At 41.6% G+C, this 26,199-nt stretch overlaps 1 protein-coding gene across 1 annotated transcript in view; it reads left to right on the forward strand.

The window, feature by feature from the left end:
• Positions 1 to 26,199, forward strand: part of ell2 (elongation factor for RNA polymerase II 2) — an 81,345-nt gene that overhangs the window by 24,486 nt on the left and 30,660 nt on the right. Inside the window, exons 3-5 of the mRNA XM_055633314.1 lie at positions 4,607 to 4,728; positions 8,703 to 8,866; positions 18,972 to 19,231. Coding sequence (XP_055489289.1) covers positions 4,607 to 4,728; positions 8,703 to 8,866; positions 18,972 to 19,231 — 546 coding nt within the window. The remainder of the gene's footprint in view (positions 1 to 4,606; positions 4,729 to 8,702; positions 8,867 to 18,971; positions 19,232 to 26,199) is intronic.

The following is a 26,199-nucleotide window of genomic DNA, read 5'->3' on the forward strand; positions in this document are numbered from 1 at the left end:
GGGGAGAACAGAGACGCGCTTTTAAAATAAAAGCAATATTCTCAGATTTTAGATTAAATAAAACATAATGCCACTTGGATTTAGATTCAAGATCCAAGAGCAACAGAGGACAGAGCAAGTGGAATTCCCCCAGTGTCCTGGGTTCAATCTTGACCTCCAGTGTGCTGTATCGAATGTACATATTTTCTGTGAATGCATGGGTTTCTTCCCACAATCCAAAATGTGTGGTGGATTGTTAGATTCATTAGCCACTGGTGTATGGGTGACCGGCAGAATCTGGAGTAATTTACAATAATTATTTGGAGTAGTTATGTAGGAAGGATAAAATGGGCTATGGCAGGGTTGTTGCAAAAATTGATGTTTGATGCTATGCATGAACTCATGGATTGTATTTCTTTGACCCCGACTCTAACACTGCGCATGAAATAGACTTGATTTAAATTGAAACAAGAGGTTTTGGATTAACTTGGTGTGTTCAACAATCAGTATCTGGAGTTGACCGTTACCTGCCAACCTACTCTCACCAGCACACCACCAATTCTGGTGTCATCCACAAACTAACCAATCGGACTACCTACATTCATTAAAATTACTGATATACATGAGCATCGAGCACCCCTCCCTGTGGCACAGCAGCCTCCAATCTGAAAAAACTCCCACATGCAAACTCTGCCTCCTTCCACCAAGCCAACTTTGTATCCATTTGGCTAGCTAACCGGCGAATGTTGGGAGTCGGCGGCGTCGCAGCGCTGGGATACCAGCGGGGAGCGGGCAATGCCTTACCGGGTCGCCGTGCGGCAAGCTCCGGAGCGCTGTGGCCACCGACACACAACATCGCGGAGCGTCGCTGGATTTGGAGCCGCGCAGCCAGGGGTAGAGTTGCCGGGGTCGGAGCTCCAACCGGCGCCGCCCGCGGCCGGACGGAGCCCCCAGCTCCGCGAGGTTGGGAGTCGCCGACCAGGTAGGGGACTAAGAATTAAAGTTTCCCCCTTCACCCCTACTCCACCACCACCACATAAAATCCCTCCAAACTAACTGACTAACATTTATGCAATGATTTACAATGATTCCCCGGTCTCCGGGGAGGAGGCAGCCGCTCCAGACTTTTCAAGCCGCCCGCGCTACCTACCTAATCTACGCTAAAAACCTTCCATTCGGAAATCCGAAAATGTCCGAAATCCGACAAGTGTCTGGTCCCAAGGCTTTCGGATAAAAGGTTGTGCACCTGTAGTGATTAAGTGATAGTGCTTTACAATGATTGGGAATGTAGTTTCCTGCAATAACCTTGTGATCTGCTGTAGTAAGAATTCACCCTTTTTTGATGGTCACAAGAGTTCAAAGGAGTCCTTGGTACTTTGCAGGCTGCAATGCCTACCAGCAGACTGAGCAGTGTCCCATTAAATAAAGCCAGAAGAAAATTATCATTTTAATCATATAAAGTGCCAAGTAAAGTTCAGACACACACTGGATTAAAGTAGAATCTTAAATATCATGAACTTTAATTTTAATATTACTCCATTGCAATTTATGGTTCGTTTTTTTTTTGAGGTATACAATTTGTTAAGCAGTAATTATAACCTAGTGCAGACAGGAGACTGCAGATGCTGGAATCTGGAGCCAAAACAACTGAAGGAACTCGAGCAGCATCTGTGGAGCCAAGGGATGGTCGATGTTTTGGGTCATGATCTTGTAGTAGGACATAGCCAAGTGACTCATTTTTAAAATCGTGTATAATTAGGTGTCTATTTTCTTTGTGTTTTACTATGATACCACATTACCAAAATTTGTGTAATTTCAAACTATTTAAGTTTGTTTGTATTGGACAGAAATGGAAATGAGCATTTTTTGGCAATGTGCCAAATTAATGGCTTAATTTCAGGATCTTCACATGTGAAGCTTAATTTTAAAATATTAGATGTATAGTATTTTTACGATTATTGCTATATAATCTGGGCCATGATCTTTGATTTCCACCATAATCTCTTCCCTAGTCACTGATTAGTTCATCAACTAATGGGGTTGAGCCAAACTTTTAGAAACCTCAGTGTTACTTAGCTGGTCATTGCATTTAGTTTACTTTATAGGTACGGTGTGGAAACAGGCCCTTTGGCCTATCGAGTCCACGCTGCCCAACAATCGAGTCCACGCTGCCCAACAATCGAGTCCACGCTGCCCAACAATCGAGTCCACGCTGCCCAACAATCGAGTCCACGCTGCCCAACAATCGCGTCCACGCTGCCCAACAATCGAGTCCACGCTGTACACTAGTCAATGCTACAAACTAGGGACTATATACAGACGCTAATTCACCCACATACCTGCGCTGTAAGGCAGCAACTCTGCTGCTGCACCACTGTGGCGCTAGAATCTGGATGTCCATAACACAATAAAAACATACACGTTCCTGTATAAAAAGCACCAAATATGGACATTATGAACAGTAAAAAATTCTAATTTTCCAAGCGTTTCCACCTTTTAGTTTATCTGGGTGACAGATGGCGCAATGGGCTAAGTGTTCGGCTGGCAACCTGAAGGTGGCCGGTTCGAATCCTGCTTGGAGTGTGTACTGTCGTTGTGTCCTTGGGCTAGACACTTCACTTACCTTTGCCTGGGACTAGAGACGGAAATTAGCTGCTGATTAGCTACAATCTCGCATATTTGCATGCAAATGTTAATTAATATGCACGGTCCCTATAAACAAAACATTATTATTATTATTATTATTATTATTGGTGGGTAGTGGTTAGTAGTAGCACTGAGCAAATCAGCTTTTGTGGAGTGGGAGAATGATCTGTATATTTCTTCTTGGAGCTGGTGTGGTGTCTGTGGCAAAGACTCCTGATTTTCTTGCATACGTGGCAACCACTTTGTAATTGAGATACCTGGAAGCTTGTAAATTACTGCCTTCAAAACCTGGAATATTTTCAGTAAATACCATGAATTTCTTATTTAACTTGCAATTCGTTTCAGTGGAACTAAGATTAATATTCAAAATGTCATTTAATGGCCAATCTTAGAAAATTACAAATATAGTTGTATTATGATTTAATAAGAGAAATGGATGAAGTCACTGGGCATGCAATTCTAATAAATATTATTGTGGAAAATGGATGAATATTTTAAAATTTGTAAAATGGGAAGATAAAAATCAGAATGGATAGCAATTGATAATCCTTTAGTTTAGTTAAAGCGAATTGGTTATTTGCCAAAATAATTTGTGTTGTAGGTGGCAATGCGGTACTTCAACTTGGTTAAAATATTGATAGTCTATGGAGACAGGGCCAGTTATCAATGGCAGTTTGACCAAGTTTGAATAATACTCCATGTTAGAAAAAAGAAGCAAACATAACCAACAGCTTAGCTGCTGCAAAAATGGACACTGACAGCAACAGTGTGTGAAAGCAAAAAATATGTATAGAGCTTCTTTTTGGCTGAGTTTACCTGGGCTGATTGTGTCCATTACAGAAGCCCTCCACATGCTTGCAAAAATAGCCTGCAAAGGAAGGTAGCAAATGGGCCAAGAAATGGATACTGGTGAGATGTCCCAAAGTAAATTACAGTTGGTGATTACCAATCTGAGCTAGAGGATTGCTTGTGCAGTAATTAACAATTTTTTGTGCCAATAAGAATACTCTCAACAAGTAGATCAGAGTAAGGACAATATATTTGGACGGTATAAGCAACATTCACTGGGGTAGACGAAAATGCTGGAGAAACTCAGCGGGTGAGGCAGCATCTGTGGAGCGAAGGAAATGGGCAACGTTTCGGGCCGAAACCCTTCTTCAGACTTGGGGATTTGTGACTGGTGTGCCGTTATGCAACTTCTCGGGTAAGGGAGAACGCACTGAGAATTTAATTTGCATTTGGTTCAGATGGCACAGATAGTAATGCTGCAGATGTAACTGCGTTAGAGAAAAACTCTATGTCCTTATGTTTAGTTACCAAATGGCCTGTGTTGTTGATCATATTGGATGCGTTACTGGAAGTTTCTAAAATTTGAAAGATCCTGTGAGAAAAGTCACCAGGCACAGAATTGCTGTCAACCTGATACAGGATGACTAAAATACATTATGACAGAATCGCAAGCATTGGGGATATTGTAGATAGGGAAAGTCAGAGGGGATGACTTTGCAACTTTGAAATGGGTAATATCTAAGGAGCGATGTGGAATTCAGGAGTAACGAGTGTCAGAGTCACAAAGTCGGAGACCCTTAAGAAACAACCAAGGTTGATAATCTAACTGTGTTTATTATCTAATAATTAAAATACAATGTATAATTGTAGCTATAGTCAACATTGACAAGTGTTTTACCCTATGTCAATGCTGGGAATAAAAGTATTACAGTGACTCTAATATGATATTCATTTGACTGGCAACCCTGATGGACCAACACCTGGTTCATATATTTGTTTAGAGTGTGAGTTGGGGTTCCAGTGTGTATGTGCTTGGAACAGAGGGCTTGGAATTCAATTTTTGAGCAAATAGTTGTAATATTTGGTTCCATTGCTCTTCAGGCATTATGTAGGAATAGTGTATTAATTCATCCAAGGAAAGTCTGTTTCACATCAAAAATGCTAATGTAAATTTGTTTTCCTTTCTCCATAGTTGATAAAGATTCCAAGAACAGATAACCATAATGAAGGACGAAATTTTGATTTTTATGTATCCAATGTTGGAAAAGATAACCCTCAGGGAAGCTTTGAATGTGTTCAGCAGTATGTCTCCAGGTATTCTAAACTAGCTTTTTCATATAGCATATTGAATGACTGGAATGAAATTTGTTTCATTTTAACACTATTTTTCATTCCATCCCTTAAATCCCTCTTAAATGCAATGTCCTAGTCATCTCGTAGCATTCAAATGTTGGATCATCCTTTATTTGAAGGTATCATTTATTTTTCCATTAGACAGATATCATGGTCTGTATTTTGATTTGACTGTTCTAAATGGTAGGGATTTACAGGCTTTGGGATGAATCTTGCAGGCTACTTAGTTATTTCATTTCAAGAGCCTCAACTTGCTGATCTGATCTAATTTTCTTATATCTAGCATTCTTAACAATTTTTTCTTTTGCAAAATAATAGCTATGCCTAACTTAAGTGTTCAGCCAAATTTGCTTCAAATTCAATCAAAGCAAAAGCAATTTTTTAATTTTTTTATTTTATGAGAATGATACCTGGGATGATTAGGTTAACATATGATGAGTGTTTAAAGGCACTGGTCCTGTACTTGTTGGAGTTTAGAAGAATGAGTAGTGGGCCTCATTAAAACTTATCAAATAGTGAAAGGCCAGGATAGAGTGAATGTGGAGAGGATGTTCCACAAGTGGGAGAGTCTAGGGCCAGAGGCCACAGCTGCAGAACAAAAGGGCATACGTTTAGAAAGGAGATGAGGAGGAATTTCTTTAGTCAGAGGGTGGTGAATCTGTGCAATTCATTACCACGGGCAGCTGAGGATGCCAAGTCAATGGATATTTTAAGAGATTGACAGATTCTTGATCAGTAAGGGTTATGCGGAGAAGGCAGGAGAATGGGGTTTAGAGGGAAAGATAGATCAGCCATGATTGAATGGGCCGAGTGGCCTAATTATACTCCAGGAACATGAACTTGACAAGCACGGACATTCTGAATAATGCACAAACAGTTGCCTTTCAGTTAATTATCATTTTAGCTGAGGATGATGCAACAGTAAAGTGCCTGGCCCACTTGGGCGACATTTGCGCGTCATTTATGCGATGGCCTAAAAATAGGTTAGCACGTCGTGAGCGTGGTGACGTACGGTGCTTCCTTGTCGCCCCAGGATTTTGGAATGGTCAAAATCCTGGGGCAACATTATGGTGTCTCATCATGTCGTACGCCCTGTCACACGCTGGCATATGCTGTCCTGTGGGTGATGCCAGGTTGGGGTTGGGGACCACAGATGGGGTGTAAAATATTCTTCCTTCAATGCATGGATTTTAAACATTGATATATTAAAAATTAATACAATAAAATCAATTTGTTCCATTTTATTTATGGATGTATTGATCCGCTTCCCGATCCGATCACTGTCTCTTTTCTCAGGGATGTATTCAGTGAGTGTAGACTGAACTCCTCTCTCCCCCCTCTTTTCTCCCCCCCCCCCCCCCCCCCTCCCGCCACCATCCCTCTCCCCCTCCTTCTCCACTCCCCCTACCCTTCACCCCTCCCCTCTCCTTCTTCCCTTCCTTCCTCTTCCTACCTTCTCCCCGCTCCACTCTTCTCCCCCTTATCCACTACCTCCTCTCCTCACATCCCATTCTCCCCCTCTCCCTCCCTTCTCCCATTCTCCACCTGACCAGCGATCCCCAAACACTATCCTACGGACAATTTATACAAAGCTGTGCGCCTTTGGAGTACGGGAGGAAACGCTAACCCTAGCTCCTGCCTGCTCCTCATGGGAACTAAACTGTTGGCAGCAGGTTGTTAGTGGGATCTAGCTGTCACAGGCTGGGTCCAGGCTTCTCCCCGCTCCCACTCTTCTCCCCCTTATCCACTACCCCCTTCCCCTCACATCCTCTTCTCCCCCTCTCACTACCTTCTCCCATTCTCCAACCCCCCCCCCCCCCCCACTTTCCCCAATGCCTCCCAATTGTGGACACAGCCTGTGACAGCTAGATTCCACTAATAAGTCTGCACAAAGGCCATATCATCTGTTTTAGTAACATTGACTATGGGATAAATGCAGACTTTGGGAACACCCCCCCCACCCCCCCATCCGCCCCCTCGTCTTGCTTCAAAATGGGTGGTGGGTATCTAGACTCAGTGGCCGGAGCAGGTGGGTGGCGAGTGTGGGAGTACATTGACAACATTGCCTGTACCCAGTTGAAAAGCCCGCTGCCTCTGGGGGTTTGGAGAGACCATTGGAAGAGAGTATGCCTCTGGGACAACTCGTGGTCAACAGTTTAGTTCCCTTGAAGAGCAGGCAGAACATTGGAGGTTCGAGTCCAACCCCTGGGGCCCCTGTGTGACATTTAGTTCAGCGATACAGTGCCCTTCGTCCCACCGAGTCCACACCGACCAGCGATCCCCCACACAGGCTAGGGGCAATTTATGCTTATACAAAACTGTCAAGCTAGAGTTAGGGTTAGGCATTAAGGCTCGGGCTGGGGTTAGCAAAGGCGCACAGGTTTGTGTAAATTGTCCCTAGCTTGTGTGGGTTAGTGTGCGGGGGATCGCTGGTTGCAGGCTGGGTCCAGAGATGGGGGGGGGGGGGGGGCGTGGAGAAGGGGATGGGAGGGGGTAGTGGATAAGGGGGAGAAGAGTGGAGCGGGGAGTAGGGATGATGAGGGGAGGGGAGAACGAGGGATGGGGACGAGAGGGGGGAAGAGGAGACAGGAGTTCAGTCTACACTCATTGAATCTATTCCTGGTGATCGGATCTGGAAGTGGACCAATACATCTATAAATAAAACGGAATGACTTGGACATCTTTTCACTTGCACAATTGATTTTATTGTATTAAATGTAATATATTAATGTTTAAAATCCATGCATTGAAGGAAGAATATTTTACAGCCTCAACCCTAACTGGGCATCACCTGCATGACAGCATACATCAGCGTGTATGACGTGCAACTCGATGGTTTTATGGGTGTCAGTCACTGATGCTCTGCAGTCGTCCAAACGTCACCCAAGTGGGACAGGCCCATAAAACTAATTAATTTTGCCTCTGGAGTCTGAATTGGTGAAATTAGTTTTTTTTTTTCTGTTCGTGAAGTCCTCCACATATTTGTTAAGTGGATAGAAAATATGGACATTTTAGGACATTTTATACAAATTAGAACTAACCTATTGCGTTTTATTGAAGCTACAAGTCTGATTGCATTCAGAGAAATAGGGCTGCACACCACCAGCAGACTCTTCGGGGAACTCAGTGGGAAATCTACCTAGTAGAACAGTGCAGGTCTCGCTGAAACTAACATCTGAGGCACAGATGCAGGTAGACATCAATTATTGTGACAGAGAAAGATCTGCCCAATCAAACATTTTTTCCCCCCCATTCATTAATATTGACACAGTAATGTTAAGGAATAATATGTCCCGACAAATTTGTGTTGTCATTAATTCACATTAAAGAACTCTGATTCTTTAAGTTATTATGCACATGCCTCAGGGGTAGGATCTATTAACTCTCCCTAATGAGTAACTTTCTAGGCCAAGTCGGGGTCAACCACATTACCATGGTCTTAGAATGACAAGCAAGGCATTGTAGTAGATTTCCTTCTCTGGACCTTTGACGTACTTGAGGGATAATCTCTCTGCTGGTTTTGTGGTTGGTGTTTCTCTGTCATATTAAATTAGATAACAATTTAAATGTCCCATCTTCTACTGTGGAATTTGTGAATATAACCCTCTGGATTACTCATCCAGTGAAAAGTGGAAAGATGGTCACACAATTAAATTGCTAGGCTGCAAAATGATGTTATCCACTCCTCCAGATGGATGCATCTGAAAGTGTATTGGCAGTGTATCTGCCATTCCATTAGTTAACGCATTTAAAAATGCGCAATAATCTAATTGTAGGAAATGCAATAAAAAGCACAGGTCAGTATATGTAATTCAGCATAAACTGTCAGAAATTATGTTCAAAAATAGCTTTGCATTTCATCAGCTTTGAACCATTTAAGCCTAACTGCAGCTTCTACCATGTTTAATTTAACATTCCAAATTCTCTGTCTGTAGTGATGGTGTTGCAGAACTGGATTGCTCTGGGAGCATACAGGATAAAATTACAATATGTGCAACAAATGATTCTTATCTGATCACTCGAGAACGCATGACTCAAGCAGAGGAGGAAACCCGTAGTCGAAGTACCAAAGTTATTAAACCTGGTGGGAGATATGTAGGTAAGAGTAAATTTAACTTTTTCATTGAACAGAACTTTTTGAGATAATGTAGGATCACCGTAGGCCCCTTGATCCTGTTCTACCATTGAGTGTGATCATGAAAGCTCTGTCTTATCTGTATGAGCGAGCTTCGGTATTCCGATAAACACAAGGAATCATGGGATTTGTCAACGGTTATTCGCCAAAAAGAAAAAGCTGACGAAGCGCTGGCTGTATAAACTGTGTATAAATTCTTATCTTTATTCATAATTTATGTGTAAAAATATATTTAATCTGAGGAACGGGGCTGCCAGATAGTGGGAGAGCGGGGTATAACAGCGAGAGAGGGGGTTGATGCACATGGGAGACAGGGAAGAGACATTCTCGGCTGCTGTGTGCACACAGACCTGCGTCTCATCCGCAGCCAGGATTGAACCCGGGTCCCCGGCGCCTCGAGCGCTGCCAGACGACCGGAGACATCCGGGGCAACCCTGGATCGACAGAACACCGGACCGGAGCAGCGGCAGACCCCAGCCCCACAGCCAGCGCGGAGATGAAACTCCAACTCCAGCCCAACTCCCAAGGAACCCACTCCCCGACGGTCTGGGGACTGCCAACTTTGGGAAAGTGAGGCAGAAGAGTAGACTATGCAGAGCATTGACAAACAATGTGAAATGTTCCAAGATCTTCTTGGTTATAGTCCTGTACATTATGAATTGAATTGAAATTATTTGTCATTCATAAATGAATGAAAGGAAATGAATGTTATCCCTAATAACTAATTTCAGCAAGACAGTAACATGGATAAGGGAGAACCAGTGAATGTAGTGTACCTGGACTTTCAGAAAGCCTTTCATAAGGTCCCACACGGATTAGTGGGCAAAATCAGAGCACATGGTATTGGGGGTAGGGTATTAGACATGGATAGAAAATTGGTTGGCAGACAGGAAACAAAGAGTAGGAATTAACAGTTCCCTTTCAGAATGGCAGGTAGTGACTAGTGGGGTGCCTCAAGGCTCTGTGCTGGGACCGCAGTTATTCACAATATATATGAATGATTTAGATGAATGAATTAAAAGTAACATTAGCAAATTTGCAGATGACACAAAGCTGGATGGCAGTGTGAACTGTGAAGAGGATGCTATGAGGATACAAGGTGACTTGGATAGGTTGGGTGAGTGGGAAGATGCATGGCAAATGCAGTGTAATATGGATAAATGAGGTTATCCACTTTAGTGGCAAGAACAAGAGGCAAGTTATAATTTAAATGGCAGGTAGACACAAAATGCTGGAGTAACTCAGCGGGTCAGGCAGCATTTCTGGGGCAAAGGAATGGGTAACGTTTCGGGTCGAGACCCTTCTTCTGTATGGTGTCAGATTAGGAAAAGGGGAAGTGCAACGAGACCTGGGTGTACTTGTACATCAGTTACTGAAAGCAAGCATGCAAGAAACAGCAGGCAGTGAAGAAAACTAATGGCATGTTGGCCTTCATAATGATAAGATTTGAGTATGGGAGCAAAAAGGTCCTTCTGCAGTTGTACAGGGCCCTGGTGAGACCACACCTGGAGTATTGTGTGCAGTTTTGGTCTCCTAATTTGAGGAAGGTCATTCTTGCTATTGAGGGAGTGCAACGTAGGTTCACGAGGTTAATTCCCAAGATGGCAGAAATGTCATATGATGAAAAAATGGAACTATGGGCTTGTATCCACTGGAATTTAGAAGGATGAGAGGATATCTTAAGGAAACATAACATTATTAAGGGATTGGACACGCTAGATGCAGGAAACGTGTTCCTGATGTTGGAGGAGTCCAGAACCAAGGGCCACAGTTTAAGAATACAGGGTAGGCCATTTAGAACTGAGATGAGGAAAAACCTTTTCACCCAGAGTGTTGTGAATTTGTGGAATTATCTGCCTCAGAAGGCAGTGGAGGCCGACTCATTGGATGCATTCAAAAGAGTTATATAGAGCTCTTAGGGCTAGTGGAATCAAGAGATTTGGGGAGAAGGCAGGAATGGGGTACTGATTGTGGATGATCAGCCATGATCGCATTGAATGGCTCGAAGGGCCGAATGGCCTACTCCTGCACCTATTTTCTATGTATCTATGTAAAATGCTGGAATAACTCAACAGACAGGCAGCATCTCTGGAGAGAAGAAATGGGTGACATTGCAGGTCGAGACCCTTTTTCATACTGATGTCATGGATGAGTTGGACAGAATAGAATGCAGTCGGAGACAGTAAGACTGGTGGGAGAACTGGGAAGGGAGACGGGATGGAGAAAGAGGGAAAGCAAGGGCTATTTGAAGTTAGAGAAGTCAATGTTCATACCGCTGGGGTGTAAGCTACCCAAGTGAAATAGGAGGTGCTGTTCCTCCAATTTGCACTGGGCCTCACTCTGACAATGGAGAAGGCCCAGGACAGAAAGGTCAGATTGGGAATGGGAGGGAAATGGCGTGACAAGCGGTCAGACGGATGAAAGCAACGAAAATAGAGTGGAATAGATGACATTTCGGGTCGAGACCCTTCAGACTGAGTCAGGGGAAAAGGGGACAAGAGATATAGACGGTACTAAGGACAAATGATGGAAGATGTGCCTATATCTCCCGTTTCCCTTTCCCTTGACTGTCAGTCTGAAGAAGGGTCTCGACCCAAAATGTCATCTATGCCGCTCTATGCTTTCGTCCATCAGAGCGAGAGAGAGAGAGAGAGATGCAAGAAAGCAGATATGACATATAATACACAATAAACTATATTATAAATACACAATATACAAGTTGTGCATTCTTGTACTCTTACATGGGTATGACCGCACATAAAAAAATCCCCCCCTTCCTTCCCAACCTCAGCCTCACGGACCTTAGAGTACCCCTAATTCCTAAAACCCATTTCCATCACTGCGAGTGACCTGGGCATGCCCAGTTGGAATACCAAACTCGCGTGTTCACAGGTTGAATGTGCAAACTGCACACAGACAGCACCCGTAGTCAGCTTCGAACCTGGGTCTCTGGTTCTGTAAGGCAGAAACTTTACCACTGCGCCCCTGTACCACCATTTATAAAAGAATAATTGCTGGGTGTCACTATCAATGAATGTACCTGCCAAGTTTCTTACCAGTTCCATTACCATTGACTTCAAATCCATGAGGTTTAGTTCCTTAACGGCCATGGATCTTCCTCTGTCCATAATTTTACATTCCACTTTTAAAAAATGTGATTATTTCCTTTGGGTCTACACTGTCGATCATAAATCCATGGTGGTGGACTGTCATCTGGAAATTTCTATTTAAGAATTGTATTTAATTATAGGTTTTCATAACTGCCATATGTGCCAGTCAGATTATGATTAGTATCAATTTTCAAGGTGTCAGTTTTCAAAGTGCCCATGTTGCTTCTGACCATCTTTTCTTAATATTGTTGTGTCTAAGATCTCATGCCTATTTTGGTCTTCAAAGATATTGTAAGGCTTGTAAGGACAGGCTTGTTACTAATATTAACACCAGTAATATAGTGGTTCGCATGGAGTTATGGAGAAAATGATTTTAGTAAAGTTGAATCGGTTCCCTCTGAAAATGTCTTGCAGCAGTCTGAAACCTGTTAATATGTTAGTTTAAATATGGATCTCTCTTGATGAAAAATGAATGACTTGGAAATAGGTAGGCAAGATAAAATAATATCTTGGTAACCTGGAAGAATGGGAAAACAGTAGACGAAATTTAATACAGGAGAGTGAATTGATGCATTTTCTCATAAAAGGCAATGATTGACTGTCATGTTTCTAAAAAACTGGACTTGGCTATGTATATGTGCATAACAGGCAGTGCAGATGGAAGTGATTTTTGTCAAAGTGGTTTTTCTAAAGTTTAAAATGTGAAAAACTTGTAAAATATACCATCAATCTGAATGAAACTTGATACAGCACACCACAGGAGAATGGTGAGTAAGGTGGGCCAAACATTGTAGCACTATCATGTACCGTCTTGGCGTAATGTCAGGATCACACTTATCACGGACAAGCATACAAACAAATAAGATGAGAGTTTTAGTCATATAATAATTATCTATCTATCTCTATCAGAGAGATACAGAGCAAATGGATGAAAGATATGCAAAAAAAGTAACAATGATAAAGGAAATGGGCCATTGTTAGTTGTATGCTAGGTGAAAATGAGTACAGACAATGAGACTCAACAAGACAACTGAAGCTGGTATGACTTGTGCTGGGGAGGGATGGAGAGAGAGGGGATGCAAAGGTTACTTGAAGTTCGATAAATCAATATTCATACCACTGGGTTGTAAGCTGCCAAAGCAAAATATGAGATGCTGTTGGTCCAATTTGCGTTTGGCCTCATTCTGACAATGGAGGTTTAGGACAGAAAGGTCAGTGGGACGTTTAGCACTGTTGAATGTTGTGTGAAAACATATGGGATTCTAGGATTTTGTAAACTCGTGTGTACCACCAAAGCCGGGAGGTGTGTGAAATATAAGGCACTTAGCCTAATTTGAGGAAGGACACCTAATTTGAGGAAGGACATTCTTGCTATTGAGGGAGTGCAACGTAGGTTTACAAGGTTAATTCCCGTGATGGCGGGACTGTCATATGCTGAGAGAATGGAGCAGCTGGGCTTGTACACTCTGAAGTTTAGAAGGATGAGGGGGTATCTCATTGAAACATATAAGATTGTAAAGGGCTTGGACACGCTAGAGGCAGGAAACATGTTCCTGATGTTGGGGGAGTCCAGAACCAGGGGCCACAGTTTAAGAATAAACGAGTAAGCCATTTCGAATGGAGACAAGGAACCTTTTCGCGCAGAGAGTGGTGAATCTGTGGAATTCTCTGCCTCAGAGGGCGGTGGTGGAAGGTTCTCTGGATGCTTTCAAGAGAGAGCAAGATGGGGCTCTTAAAAATAGCAGAGTCAGGGGATATGGGGAGAAGGCAGGAACGGGGTACTGATCGGGGGATGATCAGCCATGATCACATTGAATGGCTCGAAGGGCCAAATGGCCTACTCCTGCACCTATTGTCTATTGAAACAGCAGTTTTGCAACCAACTCTTTTTCTAATGTTTTGTTTATTTTAGTTTAGAGATATAGCGCGGAAACAGGCCCTTCGGCCCACCGGGTCTGTGCCAACCTGTGATCACCGCACATTAACACTATCCTACACACACGAGGGACAATTTTTACATAGCCAATGAACCTACAAACCCGTACGTCTTTGGATTGTGGGAGGAAACTGAAGATCTCGGAGAAAACCCATGCGGGTCACGGTGAGAACGTACAAACCTCATACAGTCAGCACCCATAGTCGGGATCAGCATTTAAATTCCCTCACCCGCTCTGAACCGAGTGTGGAGTCACGGTCAAGGTCAGTTTATTGTCACATGTACCGGTTAAGTACAGTGAAATTTGAGTTACCATACAGCCATAATAAGTGAAAGGCAACAAGACACACCACCTAAAAGTTAACACAAACATCCACTACGAGGATTCCACATTCCTCTGTGATGGAAGGCAATAAAGTTCAATCCCCGTCTTTGTTTTCCCACGATGGGGGCAGTCAACCCATCCGCAGTCGGGGCGATCAAAGCTCCTGCAGCCAACAATTAATGCCCCCGTCAGGGTGATCAAAACTCATGTGTCGGGGCGATTGAAACTCCCTCCGCGCATGGAGCTCCCGAGTCGGCCTATTCTTACCAGAGACCACGGGCTTCATGGTGTTAAAGTCACGCAGATGGAGGTTCGATCCCCAGCAAAGGGGTCGCAAGCTCCGAGATGTTCAAATCCCGCAGTCTCCCGCGACTTGGAGTGGTCGTTGGGCTCCACCATGTTAAGCCACATTGGGGACGGAGATACGATACGGAAAAAAATTGCATCTCCGTCAAGGTAAGAGATTGAAAAAAATGTTCCCCCCCCCCCGCCCCCCACATAAAACAAACCAAGGAACACTAAAACACATACTTTTAACACATACTAAAAATGACAAAAAAGAATAAAGGACAGGTAGACTGTTGGCGAGGCTGGTGGTGCCACCTGGTGAAGTCCAGTACAGAGTGCCGATCAGCATCAAACTGATGGCATCTTCTGTACTTCTGTGTTTATCTCGGAGTGGAGACAGCGTTCCAGCTTTCGGCGGCGGCGACATCACCACGGAGGTCCGCTGGACTGGAGAGCGGCATCTTCGGCCTGGATCGATCGCCTCAGCGCAGAGGGAGAACAAGGAGGGAAGAGACGGAGACTAAGACTTTGCCTCCATCACAGTGAGGATGTGCTTGGTGAACTCACTGTGGTGGATGTTTAATTTGGGTTAATTGTATGTTTTGTTATTATTGATTCTGTGTATGACTGCAGGCAACATAATTTCGTTCAGACCGAAAGGTCTGAATGACAATAAAGTATCTATCTATCTATCTTTATGTATACATGCACAATTGTGAAGTTTGTTGATCAAATGACAGTCATGTTGATGCTGCTGCCAGTTAAATGAGGATGATGACTGCTAACAATTTTGTCCGTCTCAAAATTGGAACTAACAATAATTATCTCCAATTTTGCAGGATCAAAGATGACATTGTTAGCATTTATAATCTTCGATTAACTGGCAGCGGCATCTTTAGTTTAGAAATACAGCATGGAAACGGGCCCTTGGGGTCCACAGTGTCCATGCTGACCATCAATTACTTGTTTATGCTAATACTATGTCAAAAGAGTTCTTCATCCACTGCCAACATATTAGGGGCAATTTACAGAGGCCAATTAACTTACAAACCTGTACATTTCGGGGATATGCGAGGAAACCAGAAGCTCTCGCCTTCACAGGGAAAATGTGCGGACCATAAAGACAGCATCTGAGGTCAAGATTGAACCAGGGACTCTGATGCTATGAGGCAGTAACCCTGTTAGCTATACCGCATCTCATGCGTTACTGCCAGTTGATTAAAATTCTTCACAATTTTGAGAGCAGTGATGTTGAGTGAAAATGAGACCCGTCATGTATATTCTGTTTGTGCGAATAAAACATTTCCAATTATGGCTGACTTTTTTCATTTAAGACATTAGTTTAAATTACACTTATCTGCACTCTGAACTCGAACGGCATACTGGTTTAAACTAGTGTGACACATTTAAAATTATTTAGTAGCAACTGGTGTGCATATTGAAGTCATTTACTTGCTACTGACCGTAAACTCCCCACACACAAAAAAGAACCATGGTGTGTTCACCTTTTTTTCACACCTGCTGCTACTGAGTCGGCCTTTAGTCACAGGGTGGTGAATCTGTGGAATTCATTGCCACAGAAGTCTGTGGAGGCCAAGTCAATTGATGTTCTTAAGATAGATTCTTGATTATTGCGGGTGTCAGGAGTGAAAGGGAGAATGTAGGAAAATGCAGTTAGGAGGGAAAGAGAACCATGATTGAATGGTGGAGTTGACTAGATGGGCCGAATTACCTAATTCTGTTCCTATCACATGATCTTATGGCTGAGCATTAGGTTAAAAGCTAGCATTAATCTGACCAATAATATTAGAGTTGACACTGCATCCCAGGATCTGGTGCTTTTGGAACTGGTTGAAGCAAACACGTCTTTATGGATTTCATCCCAATGTTGACAATTCAGCTGGCAAAAAAAACTCTTGAAAAGACATCAAGCAAATAGTTTTATTTTTAATTCTGTTGGGTGGGCATATCGGCAGTTAATGATGGTCAAGTTTTCTTCACATTGCAATACAGGTGACCATCAGGTTTCGTCTGAATCAGTATATTTCAGCAAAGCATTTGACAAGGTTCCACATGGTAGGCTGCTCTGGGAGGTTAGATCGTATGGGGTACAATGAGATGGATGGATAAAAAATTGGCTTCCTGCAAGGAAACAGAGGGTGATGGTGGAAGGTTGCTTCTCGGACTAGAGGCCTGGTGCTGGGCCCGTTACTGTTTGTCATCTATATCAATGATTTGGATGAGAATGTACATGGCAAGATTAGCAAGTTTGCAGAAGATCCAAAAGTTGGTGGTTTGGCAGATAGTGAAGACGGTTGTGAAAAATTGCACCAAGTTCTTGATCAGTTGGCCAGGTGGGCCAAGGAATTGTTGATGGAATTTAATACAGAAAAATGTGAAGTCTAACATGTGTAAGACCTACACAGTGAATGGTAGGCCTCCTTGTGGAACAGAGGGATTTGGAAGTGCAAACGCATGGTTCCTTGAAGGTGGAGTTGCAGAGAGACAGGGTGGTTCAAAATGGCTTTTGGCAAATTAGCCTTCATCAGAGTATTAAGTATAGAAGTTGGGAGGTCATGTTGCAGTTATATAAGACATTGGTGAGACCACCTTTAGAGTATTGTGTTCAGTTCTGGGCACCATATTATAGGAAAGATGTTGTTAAACTGGAAAGGTCTCAGAGTGGGGGAACCGAAGACCAGAGGACAAAGGCTTAAGGTGAAGGGGAAAAGATTTAATAGAAATCTGAGGGGTAACTTTTTCACACAAAGGATGGTGGGTATATGGAACGAGCTCCCAGAGGAGGTAGTTGAGGCAGGGACTACCCCAACATTTAAGAAATCGTTGGACAGGTACATGGATAGGTCAGGTTTGGAGGGATATGGGCTAATCGCAGGCAGGTGGGACTAGTGTAGCTGGGATATGTTGGCCGGTGTGGACAAGTTGGGCCGAAGGGCCTATTTCCATGCTATATGACTCTGAATCTCTATTAACCAAAAATTTGTCGAATGTAAAATTTGCTCAAGCACAATTAACCGAGAATTACCCGAGTTTGCAGATTTCTTTTTTACATTTATTGTATTAATATAATATTGTATTATTAAGTAAATGCGGCTGGACAAATCAAAGTGCTAATTGTGTGAAGATTGCATCAACCTGTAAAATGAGCATCAGTTTCACATTTGTTTCTATGCGCTTACTTTTTACAAGAGCTGCACACAATTTTGAAAGTAGGCTTTGTTGAAAGAATTAAATATTGTAATTTGTATAATAGACAATAGACAATAGGTGCAGGAGTAGGCTATTCGGCCCTTCGAAATATAATATAAATTTGTTAACAGTATTTTTTGATCTTGATCTGATGACAATTGGCAAACTGGGTGTTAAATTCTGGTTGCATTCTGAATCACTCAATGTATATAATTTTTGTCAGTTATTGATGCTTTCTCAATGACATTCGTGTGGAATGGAACAGATTTAGCATTGTTTGAGGCAATTAAATGTCTGTTGTTATTGGGAGTGAGGAATCTGATGGGGGAGAAGATAAAGTAAGATGATGGAAAAACCTGAAGTGAGTGAACTATTTACATGACTTGTTCAGAAACATTAATCAACTGCAACAATTTTGTTTTTGGTGTGGTTTCAGTTTTCTATAAATAATATCAATGAAAATTGGTCATTTATTCTGCTATTAAAATTAATTATTTGACTATGCTATGGTTAGATGTGGAAATATCTGCCTTAAAAGGCCCATGCTTTAACAGTGTTACGGAAAGTTGACCTACAATTATACTCGACAGTTTTTGTTGATGGAAAATTAAAATTCATTCCTTTGTTTGCTACTAGGCACTTTGAAGGGTTCTCCATGTTATTGGGGAATATATGTTCAGTCTCAAATTAAAAACAAGGAAAATGTTAAAAATATATATGGGCCTGTGGACGGTGACATCGGGAGCTCGCGGGTCCCTAGTGGGAGACCGCTTTTCGGAGCTCCCGCGGCAGCAGCTTCTCCCGCCCGAGTTGCGGGGCTGACATCGCCCGGCGTGGAATTAATTGCGGGGCTTTAACATCGGGAGAGGATGGAGAGCAGGGGAGAGACATGACTTTGCCTTCCATCACAGTGAGGAGGAGATTCACTGTGATGGAGGTCTGTGGATTTGTAAAATTGTTTCTTTGTGTTGTATGGCTGCAGAAACCAAAGGTCCTAACAGAAAAATAAAGTTCATTTGAATTTGAATATAGCTATTTACAATGTCAACAAAAACACTGCTGAAATAGCTTTGACCAATTATTATTTTAAGTATACATTTACTTTGGAATGAAACAATTGTTAAGTTAACAAAAATATAGTATTTGAGTTTGTTGTGATTTAGTTTTCTTTTAATTTAGAAGTTTTTGTACTATTTCTAGGTAAACGAGTGCAGATTCGTAAACCAGCACCAGGCATCCCAGATGCTGTACCTGAACGGAAACGGTCAACCCCTATTAATCCTGCAAGTACACTAAGGAAATGCATCAATGCAAACAGTGTTTCCCAACGGTCATATAGGGATAGGGCGATCCACTTATTGGTACTAAAACCTTTCAAGAAACCTGAGCTTCTGGCTCGATTACAGAAAGATGGTGTTAATCAGAAAGACAAGAATTCCCTTGGACCAATTCTACAACAGGTCAGTAGTTCAGTCTGAAGAAGGGTTTCGGCCCGAAACGTCGCCTATTTCCTTCGCTCCATAGATGCTGCTGCACCCGCTGAGTTTCTCCAGCATTTTTGTGTACCCAGTAGTTACAGGTGCAGTTTTCATATCACTCTTCAAATTAGTTGTTCATAGAAGGAATAATTGAAATTCTCAATTGATTAACACATTGTCTTCCATTTTGACAGATTTTTTTCTAAATGCATCATCTGATGGTATGTTAATTGTAAACGTTTGAATCCTACCTGTGAATTTTCTAGCTAGTAAAGCTGGCACAGTTAAAGCAATATTTTCACAGACTATATACACTTTCCTGTCTAAACTTGTATTTTTTTCCAATTTTGATTCATTTGGTAATTTGAGTAAAGTTTAACGATCAGTTGTTCAAATCAAAATGAAAAATTTGCAATAATCATGAGGAAAGGAATGATGGCCAGTGCATCAGTATTATAAAAACTGTAACATATTGATTGCAACTTAATGAATGTTGCAAGTTTTTATGCATTGAATTAATACTGAGTAAAGCGGATTACTCTCTCATGCCAATTTCTGCAATAACCAGAAAAGTAATTTGCTTTTACTTGTATGCTTTGGACACTCGATATTGCATTTTATATTGTTAGAATAATTTTTGGTGCCTTTCAATTAATAAGCACACGTGTTTTGTCAATTATTGCAAAATTTTTGCAGCATAAATTTCATCTTTCTGTCTGAATCATTCCATTTGAAATGTGCAACCTAATTTCCAAGATAACTAACTTTAGCAGCACGGCAGAGTATAACCTTTAGCCCTACAACTTGCTTGGTAATATCTGTGAGATAATATCTGATCTTTGTGTGAACCCAGTCACCTGCCTTAAGGTCATCCTTTTAAGGCAGTTTTCAAGTGGAAATATATTGACCTCCACTGCGAAAATTCCAATTGACCAATGTTTCAGCAGTCAAAGCCAGTTTGGAGAGAGTTATAGGTTTCCACTAGCTCTTTGGTAGAGCTGTTTCCTGTTTCATTTCAGTACGGCCTGTCTCTAAAATTATTAGTTTGGTGCAGGCCTTCCTCACCAAATGGATAAATGAAATACTATTCAACATATTTAAATACTTTGGATTAATTTAAGGTCAAACAGTATTTTTGGTTATATTTTCTCCCAGGTTCCTCTGCACTTTTAAATCTTCATATTCGTTGCATAATTCTGAATTTTAAATCTTGAATATACCCTGATTCCTTTTTCTTCTTAAATCATAGACCCCCTCAGTTGGATTATCTTTGCAATTTTAGTTGGATATAATCTGAAAAAGCTATGCGGAATGATCTCTCCCGAAGAATGGTTATTGTAAAAATGGAAATTAGTTTATTGGATATACGGAGGATTTGTAAATCAACAAATGATTGGATAGAAATGAGGAACGACAGATGCTGTTTAATATAGAAAAGGAAACAAAATGGTGGAGTAACCCAGTGGATCAGGCAGCATGTTTAGAGAACATGGCGACATCACGATTTGAGTCAAGGCCCTTTAGTCTCGACTCGAACCATCACAACCATATTCTCTAGACATGCTGTCTGACTGAGGCAGTTACTCCACCATTTTGTGTCCAACAAATGATTAGGGTTCAGTTTACTCAACCTCTGCAATGTTATCTATAGATAGAAATTCACAATTTTTGCTGCGTTTCGGGACTTATTCTTGATCATTAAGAATTAGGGACAATTTTTCGATGGACATGAGTGAGATAATAGCAATAGGTGCAGGAGTAGGTCATTCGGCCCTTCGAGCCAGCACCGCCATTCAATGTGATCATGGCTGATCATCCATAATCAGTACCCCGTTCCTGCCTTCTCCCCATATCCCTTGATTCTGCTATCTTTAAGAGCTCGATCTAATTCTCTCTTGAAAGCATTCAGAGAACTGGCCTCTACCACCCTCTGAGGCAGAGAATTCCATAGACGCACAACTCTCTGTGTGAAAAGGTATTTCCTCATCTCCGTTCTAAATGCTTACCCCTTATTCTTAAACAGGACTCCCCCAACATCGGGAACATGTTTCCTGCCTCTAGCGTGTCCAAATCCTTAATAATCTTATTTTCAATAAGATTCCCTCTCATCCTTCTAAATTTCAGAGTATACAAGCCCAGCTGCTCCATTCTATCAACATATGACAGTCCCGCCATCCCAGGAATTAACCTTGTGAACCTACGCTGCACTCCCTCAATAGCAAGAATGTCCTTCCTCAAACTTGGATACCAAATCTGCACACAATACTCCAGGTGTGGTCTCACTAGTGCCATGTACAACAGCAGAAGGACCTCTTTGCTCCTATACTCAACTCCTCATGTTATGAAGGCCAACATGCCATTCGCTTTCTTCACTGCCTGCTTACTTTCAGTGACTGATGAACAAGGACCCCCAGATCCCAGTGTACTTCCCCTTTTCCCAACTTGACACCATTTAGATTATAATCTGCCTTCCTGTTTTTGCCTCCAGTGGATAACCTCACATTTATCTACATTAAACTGCATCTGCCCACTCACCCAACCTGTCCAAGTCATCCTTCATCCTCATAGCATCCTCCTCACAGTTCACAGTGCCACCCAGCTTTGTGTCATCTGCAAATTTGCTAATGTTACTTTTAATTCCTTCATCTAATTCATTAATATATATTGTAAATAGCTGCGGTCCCAGCACCGAGCCTGTCTGCTATTCTGAAAGGGACCCGTTAATCCCTACTCTTTGTTTCCTGTCTGCCAACCAATTTTCTATCCATGTCAGCACTCTATCCCCAATACCATGTGTCCTAATTTTGCCCACTAATCTCCTATGTGTGACCTTATCAAATGCTTTCTGAAAGTCCAGGTACACTACATACACTGGCTTCCCCCTTGTCCATTTTCCCAGTTACTTCCTCAAAAATTTCCAGAAGATTAGTCGAGCATGATTTCCCCTTCGTAAGTCCATGCTGACTCGGACCGATCCTGCTACTGCTATCCAAATGTGCCGCTAATTCATCTTTGACTCCATCTTCCCCACCACCGATGTCAGGCTAACTGGTCTATAATTCCCTGTTTTCTCTCTCCCGCCGTTCTTAAAAAGTGGGATAACATTACCGTCCAATCCACAGGAACTGATCCTGAATCTATAGAACATTGGAAAATGATCACCAATGCGTCCATGATTTCTAGAGCCACTCCCTTAAGTACCCTGGGATGCAGACCATCAGGCCCTGGGGATTTATCAGCCTTCAGTCCCATCAGTCTACCCAACACCATTTCCTGCCTAATGTGAATTTCCTTCAGTTCCTCCATCACCCTAGATCCTCTGTCCACTAGTACATCAGGGAGATTGTTTGTGTCCTCCTTCGTGAAGACGGATCCAAAGTACCTGTTCAACTTGTCTGCCATTTACTGTTCCCCATAATAAATTTGCCCTGTTCAGTCTGCAAGGGTCCAATTTTGGTCTTAACTAATTTTTTCCTCTTCACGTACCATATAACCATATAACAATTACAGCACGGAAACAGGCCATCTCGGCCCTACAAGTCCGTGCCGAACAATTTTTTTTTCCTTATTAGTACCTAAATAAGCGTTATATTCTTATATCTGATTCTATTAAGTGAAGGAGAGGGATGTTAAGCAATAGATCTGATCATTGAGTTATTCTAGTCCACCTAGATAGATGTAAATCTTGCTACATTTGTCAAAAATGTCGTGGTGATTGTGTCAGATAGGCTAGATTAGGTATCTGAATTGAAACTTAATTTACAACTTCTAATATATATTATAAACTCATTACCTTAAAGAACGGCAAGATATTTGGTGCAACATCAAATTTAAGTAATTCATTGTCCAGCATAATGCTCTTCTTTAAAAGAAAATACATGCAATCAAAAATACTTCAGATTATTTGTGGGTGAATTGTTGCTGCGATTGTTCTACATTGCAATTGTTTCGATACCAAATTAACAACTATCTCTTTATATTCAATACATAATTTCCTCAAATATATTCTAAGCTCTGAGAAAAGATTTATCATTTGTTTAAGTAACATTGGTTATGCCTTCTATACCAGAGATGTGTAAATCGTATAGAATATTTGCAGAGTCATGACTGTCATCGTGTAACTATATATTATATTAATCTGTATTGCCAATGGGCTTGGTTTTTGCCATGTTTGGAAGTGTTGAATTGTAAAGCGTAGTCTTTTCTGACTTCTCAACTGTCCCATGTGCTGCTACTATTGCTGTAGGCCAACTTGCGGTCAAGTATTCATGCAGTTTATTTATAGCCAAAGTAATTTGATTTACTTCAGATGCACTAGCGAAGTGCATTTTTGTATAGTCAGATATAATTGTTTATTGCAGCTAGTTATTAGCACTTCTAAAATTTACGCCTGGTTAAAAACACCATGATTTGTGCTTCAATGTATCTTGCGCTAATATGTCTGCTTCAATATAACATGGTGTTGGTATTAGTTTATTATTGTTGTGCACTAGGATAGAGAAAACGTTGTGCGCTATTCAATCAATTCATCCTATACATGAGTGCAATTAGGTTATGCAGTGGTACAATTATACAAGTACAATGGGTAGTTTAGAGATACAGCGTGGTAACAGGCTCTTCGGCCTACTGAGTCCATACTGAGTCCATTCATCAATTATCTTTTCAAACTAGACCTGTTCCCTACAAGCTAGGAGAAATTTACAAAGACCAATTAACCTACAACCCTGCGTGTCGCTGGGATGTGGGAGGAAACGGATAACCTGAGGAAACCCACATGGTCACAGGAAGAACGTGCAAACTCTACACAGACAGCACTCAAAGTCAGGATCGAACTCTGGTCTCTGACACTGTGAGGTAGCAGCTCCGCCACTGTGCTGCCCTTACATAGTGCTAAAAGAAAAGTATCAAAGCGTGCAAAATATAATGTAACAACATTAAATAAGGGAAAGTGCAAATTTACAAAAAGTGCAAGGGCCACAATTAGGTAGGCTGGAGATCAGGACTACACCTCGGCTTATGAGAGGATCATTTAGTAGTATGATTACAGTAGGGAAGAAGCTGTTCCTGAATGCAGTGGTATGTTTTTTCAAACGTGTGTATCTCCAGCTCAAAAGGAGAGGGAGGGAATAAACAGGTTGTATATGAACCTCTTATGTTGGCTGCTTTCCTGAGGCATCGTAAAATGAAGATAGAGAATAGTTTGCATGATGGACCTGACTACATCCACGACCCTCTGCAATTTCTTCCTATTTTGGTAAGATTTGTTGCTGAACCAAGTTGCAGCATCCTGATAGGATGCTATCTATAGTGCATCTGTGAAAATTGATAAGTTATTGGGGACATGCTGTTAGTGTGCTTTCTTGGCAGTAGCTACAATATGGTTGACCCAGGACAAATTATTGGTGATATTTACCCCTAGAAACCTGAAGCTGTGAACAATTTCTACTTCAGAACCATTGACGTTGAGTGAGATGTTTACATCATCTCGTTTCCTGATGTCAATAACTATCTCCTCCTTAATGCTGACTTTAAAGGAGAGGTTATTGTCTTGACACATTGTTACCAAGTTATATATTTTCCCGTACTCTGTCTAGTCATTGTTCAAGACCCAGCCTGTCATGGTAGTGTCATCTGCAAACTTGTAGATGCAATTAGAACAGAATTTGGTCACAGATTTAAGTTTATAGGGACAAAAGCAAGGAACTGAGAATGGATCCTTGTGGGGCACCTGGCCAACGGAAATTACCCTGCCTCATTCGCGTGAGCCTGTCTGTTTGATGCTGTAATAGTCATTCAGAACAGAAACAGGTCCTGCGAACCAATTTACCAGTCCCAATCAGGCTAACAGCTGAGCTTGTTCCATCTGCCTGTGTATAGCCCATATACATCTAAACTCTTTCCTGTTTGTGTACCTGTCTAAATGAAATAAAAATAAAAAATAAAATTGAATTAAAAAAGAAAAATTGCCCTTCACGTCTCTTTTAAATCTTCTCCTCTTGCAATTCCATGCTCTCTCGTTCTGTACTTTTCTAACATTGGAAAAAGATTGTGACCATTAACCTTGTCTATGCCTCTCGTGATTTTGTATACCTATATAAGGTCACCTCTCAGCCTCCTACACTCCAGGAAAAAAAGTTCCAGCCTCTACTTATAACTCAAGCTATCAAGTTCTGGTAACATTGTGGTGAATCATTTCTGCTCTCTTCCCAGCTTAATGACCTCCTTCCTATAGCAGCATGGCCAAAACTGCATATAATATTTCAAATCATCAGTGTCTTGTACATCAATAGCATGAAGTTCCCGTTCTTGTACTCTGTACCTTTAACAATGCATGCAAGTGTGCCAAAAACCTCCTTCACTATCCCATCTACCTGTGCCACTTTCAAGTGTATCCCTAGGTCTCTCTGCACTCTCAAAACACTCCAGAGACCTACCATTTACTATACAAGTTCTGCCCTGGTTTGACGTGACAAAATAAATCACTTCACACTTGTCAGAGTTAATTTTCATCTTCATCTTAGTTTTATGTGTCATTGGGAATACATGGTTCATGTTGAAAAACGCTAGGTTTCTAGGAAGTTTTAAAAAAAAAACTAAATGACATTTTAAATTAACAGTACTTTTACATTTCACATAATAAAACATTAGGATATAACGAGGTATGACAAACTTTATTTTTTAAACATTCTATTTTGCCGTTTTTAGGGGAATTACCACATCCACACTTTTTAAGACCTGGGAGTTAGTTACGCAGTTAAACGTTACGCAGTAATTGATTTAGTACAATTTTCAAAAAAACTGACATTCAACAATGTATATTTTCTGGGGATTTTGAGTATCATTTGTAAATGTATTATTCTCATTTCTCAAGGTTTGTTTAACAAAGCTGTGCACATTGATGAATGGCTTCTTTGGCAGCAGTTCCACGATTTTGTGTTTAACTACCTGTG

Source organism: Leucoraja erinacea, chromosome 3 (genome assembly GCF_028641065.1).
Source record: "Leucoraja erinacea ecotype New England chromosome 3, Leri_hhj_1, whole genome shotgun sequence".
Taxonomy (NCBI): domain Eukaryota; kingdom Metazoa; phylum Chordata; class Chondrichthyes; order Rajiformes; family Rajidae; genus Leucoraja; species Leucoraja erinaceus.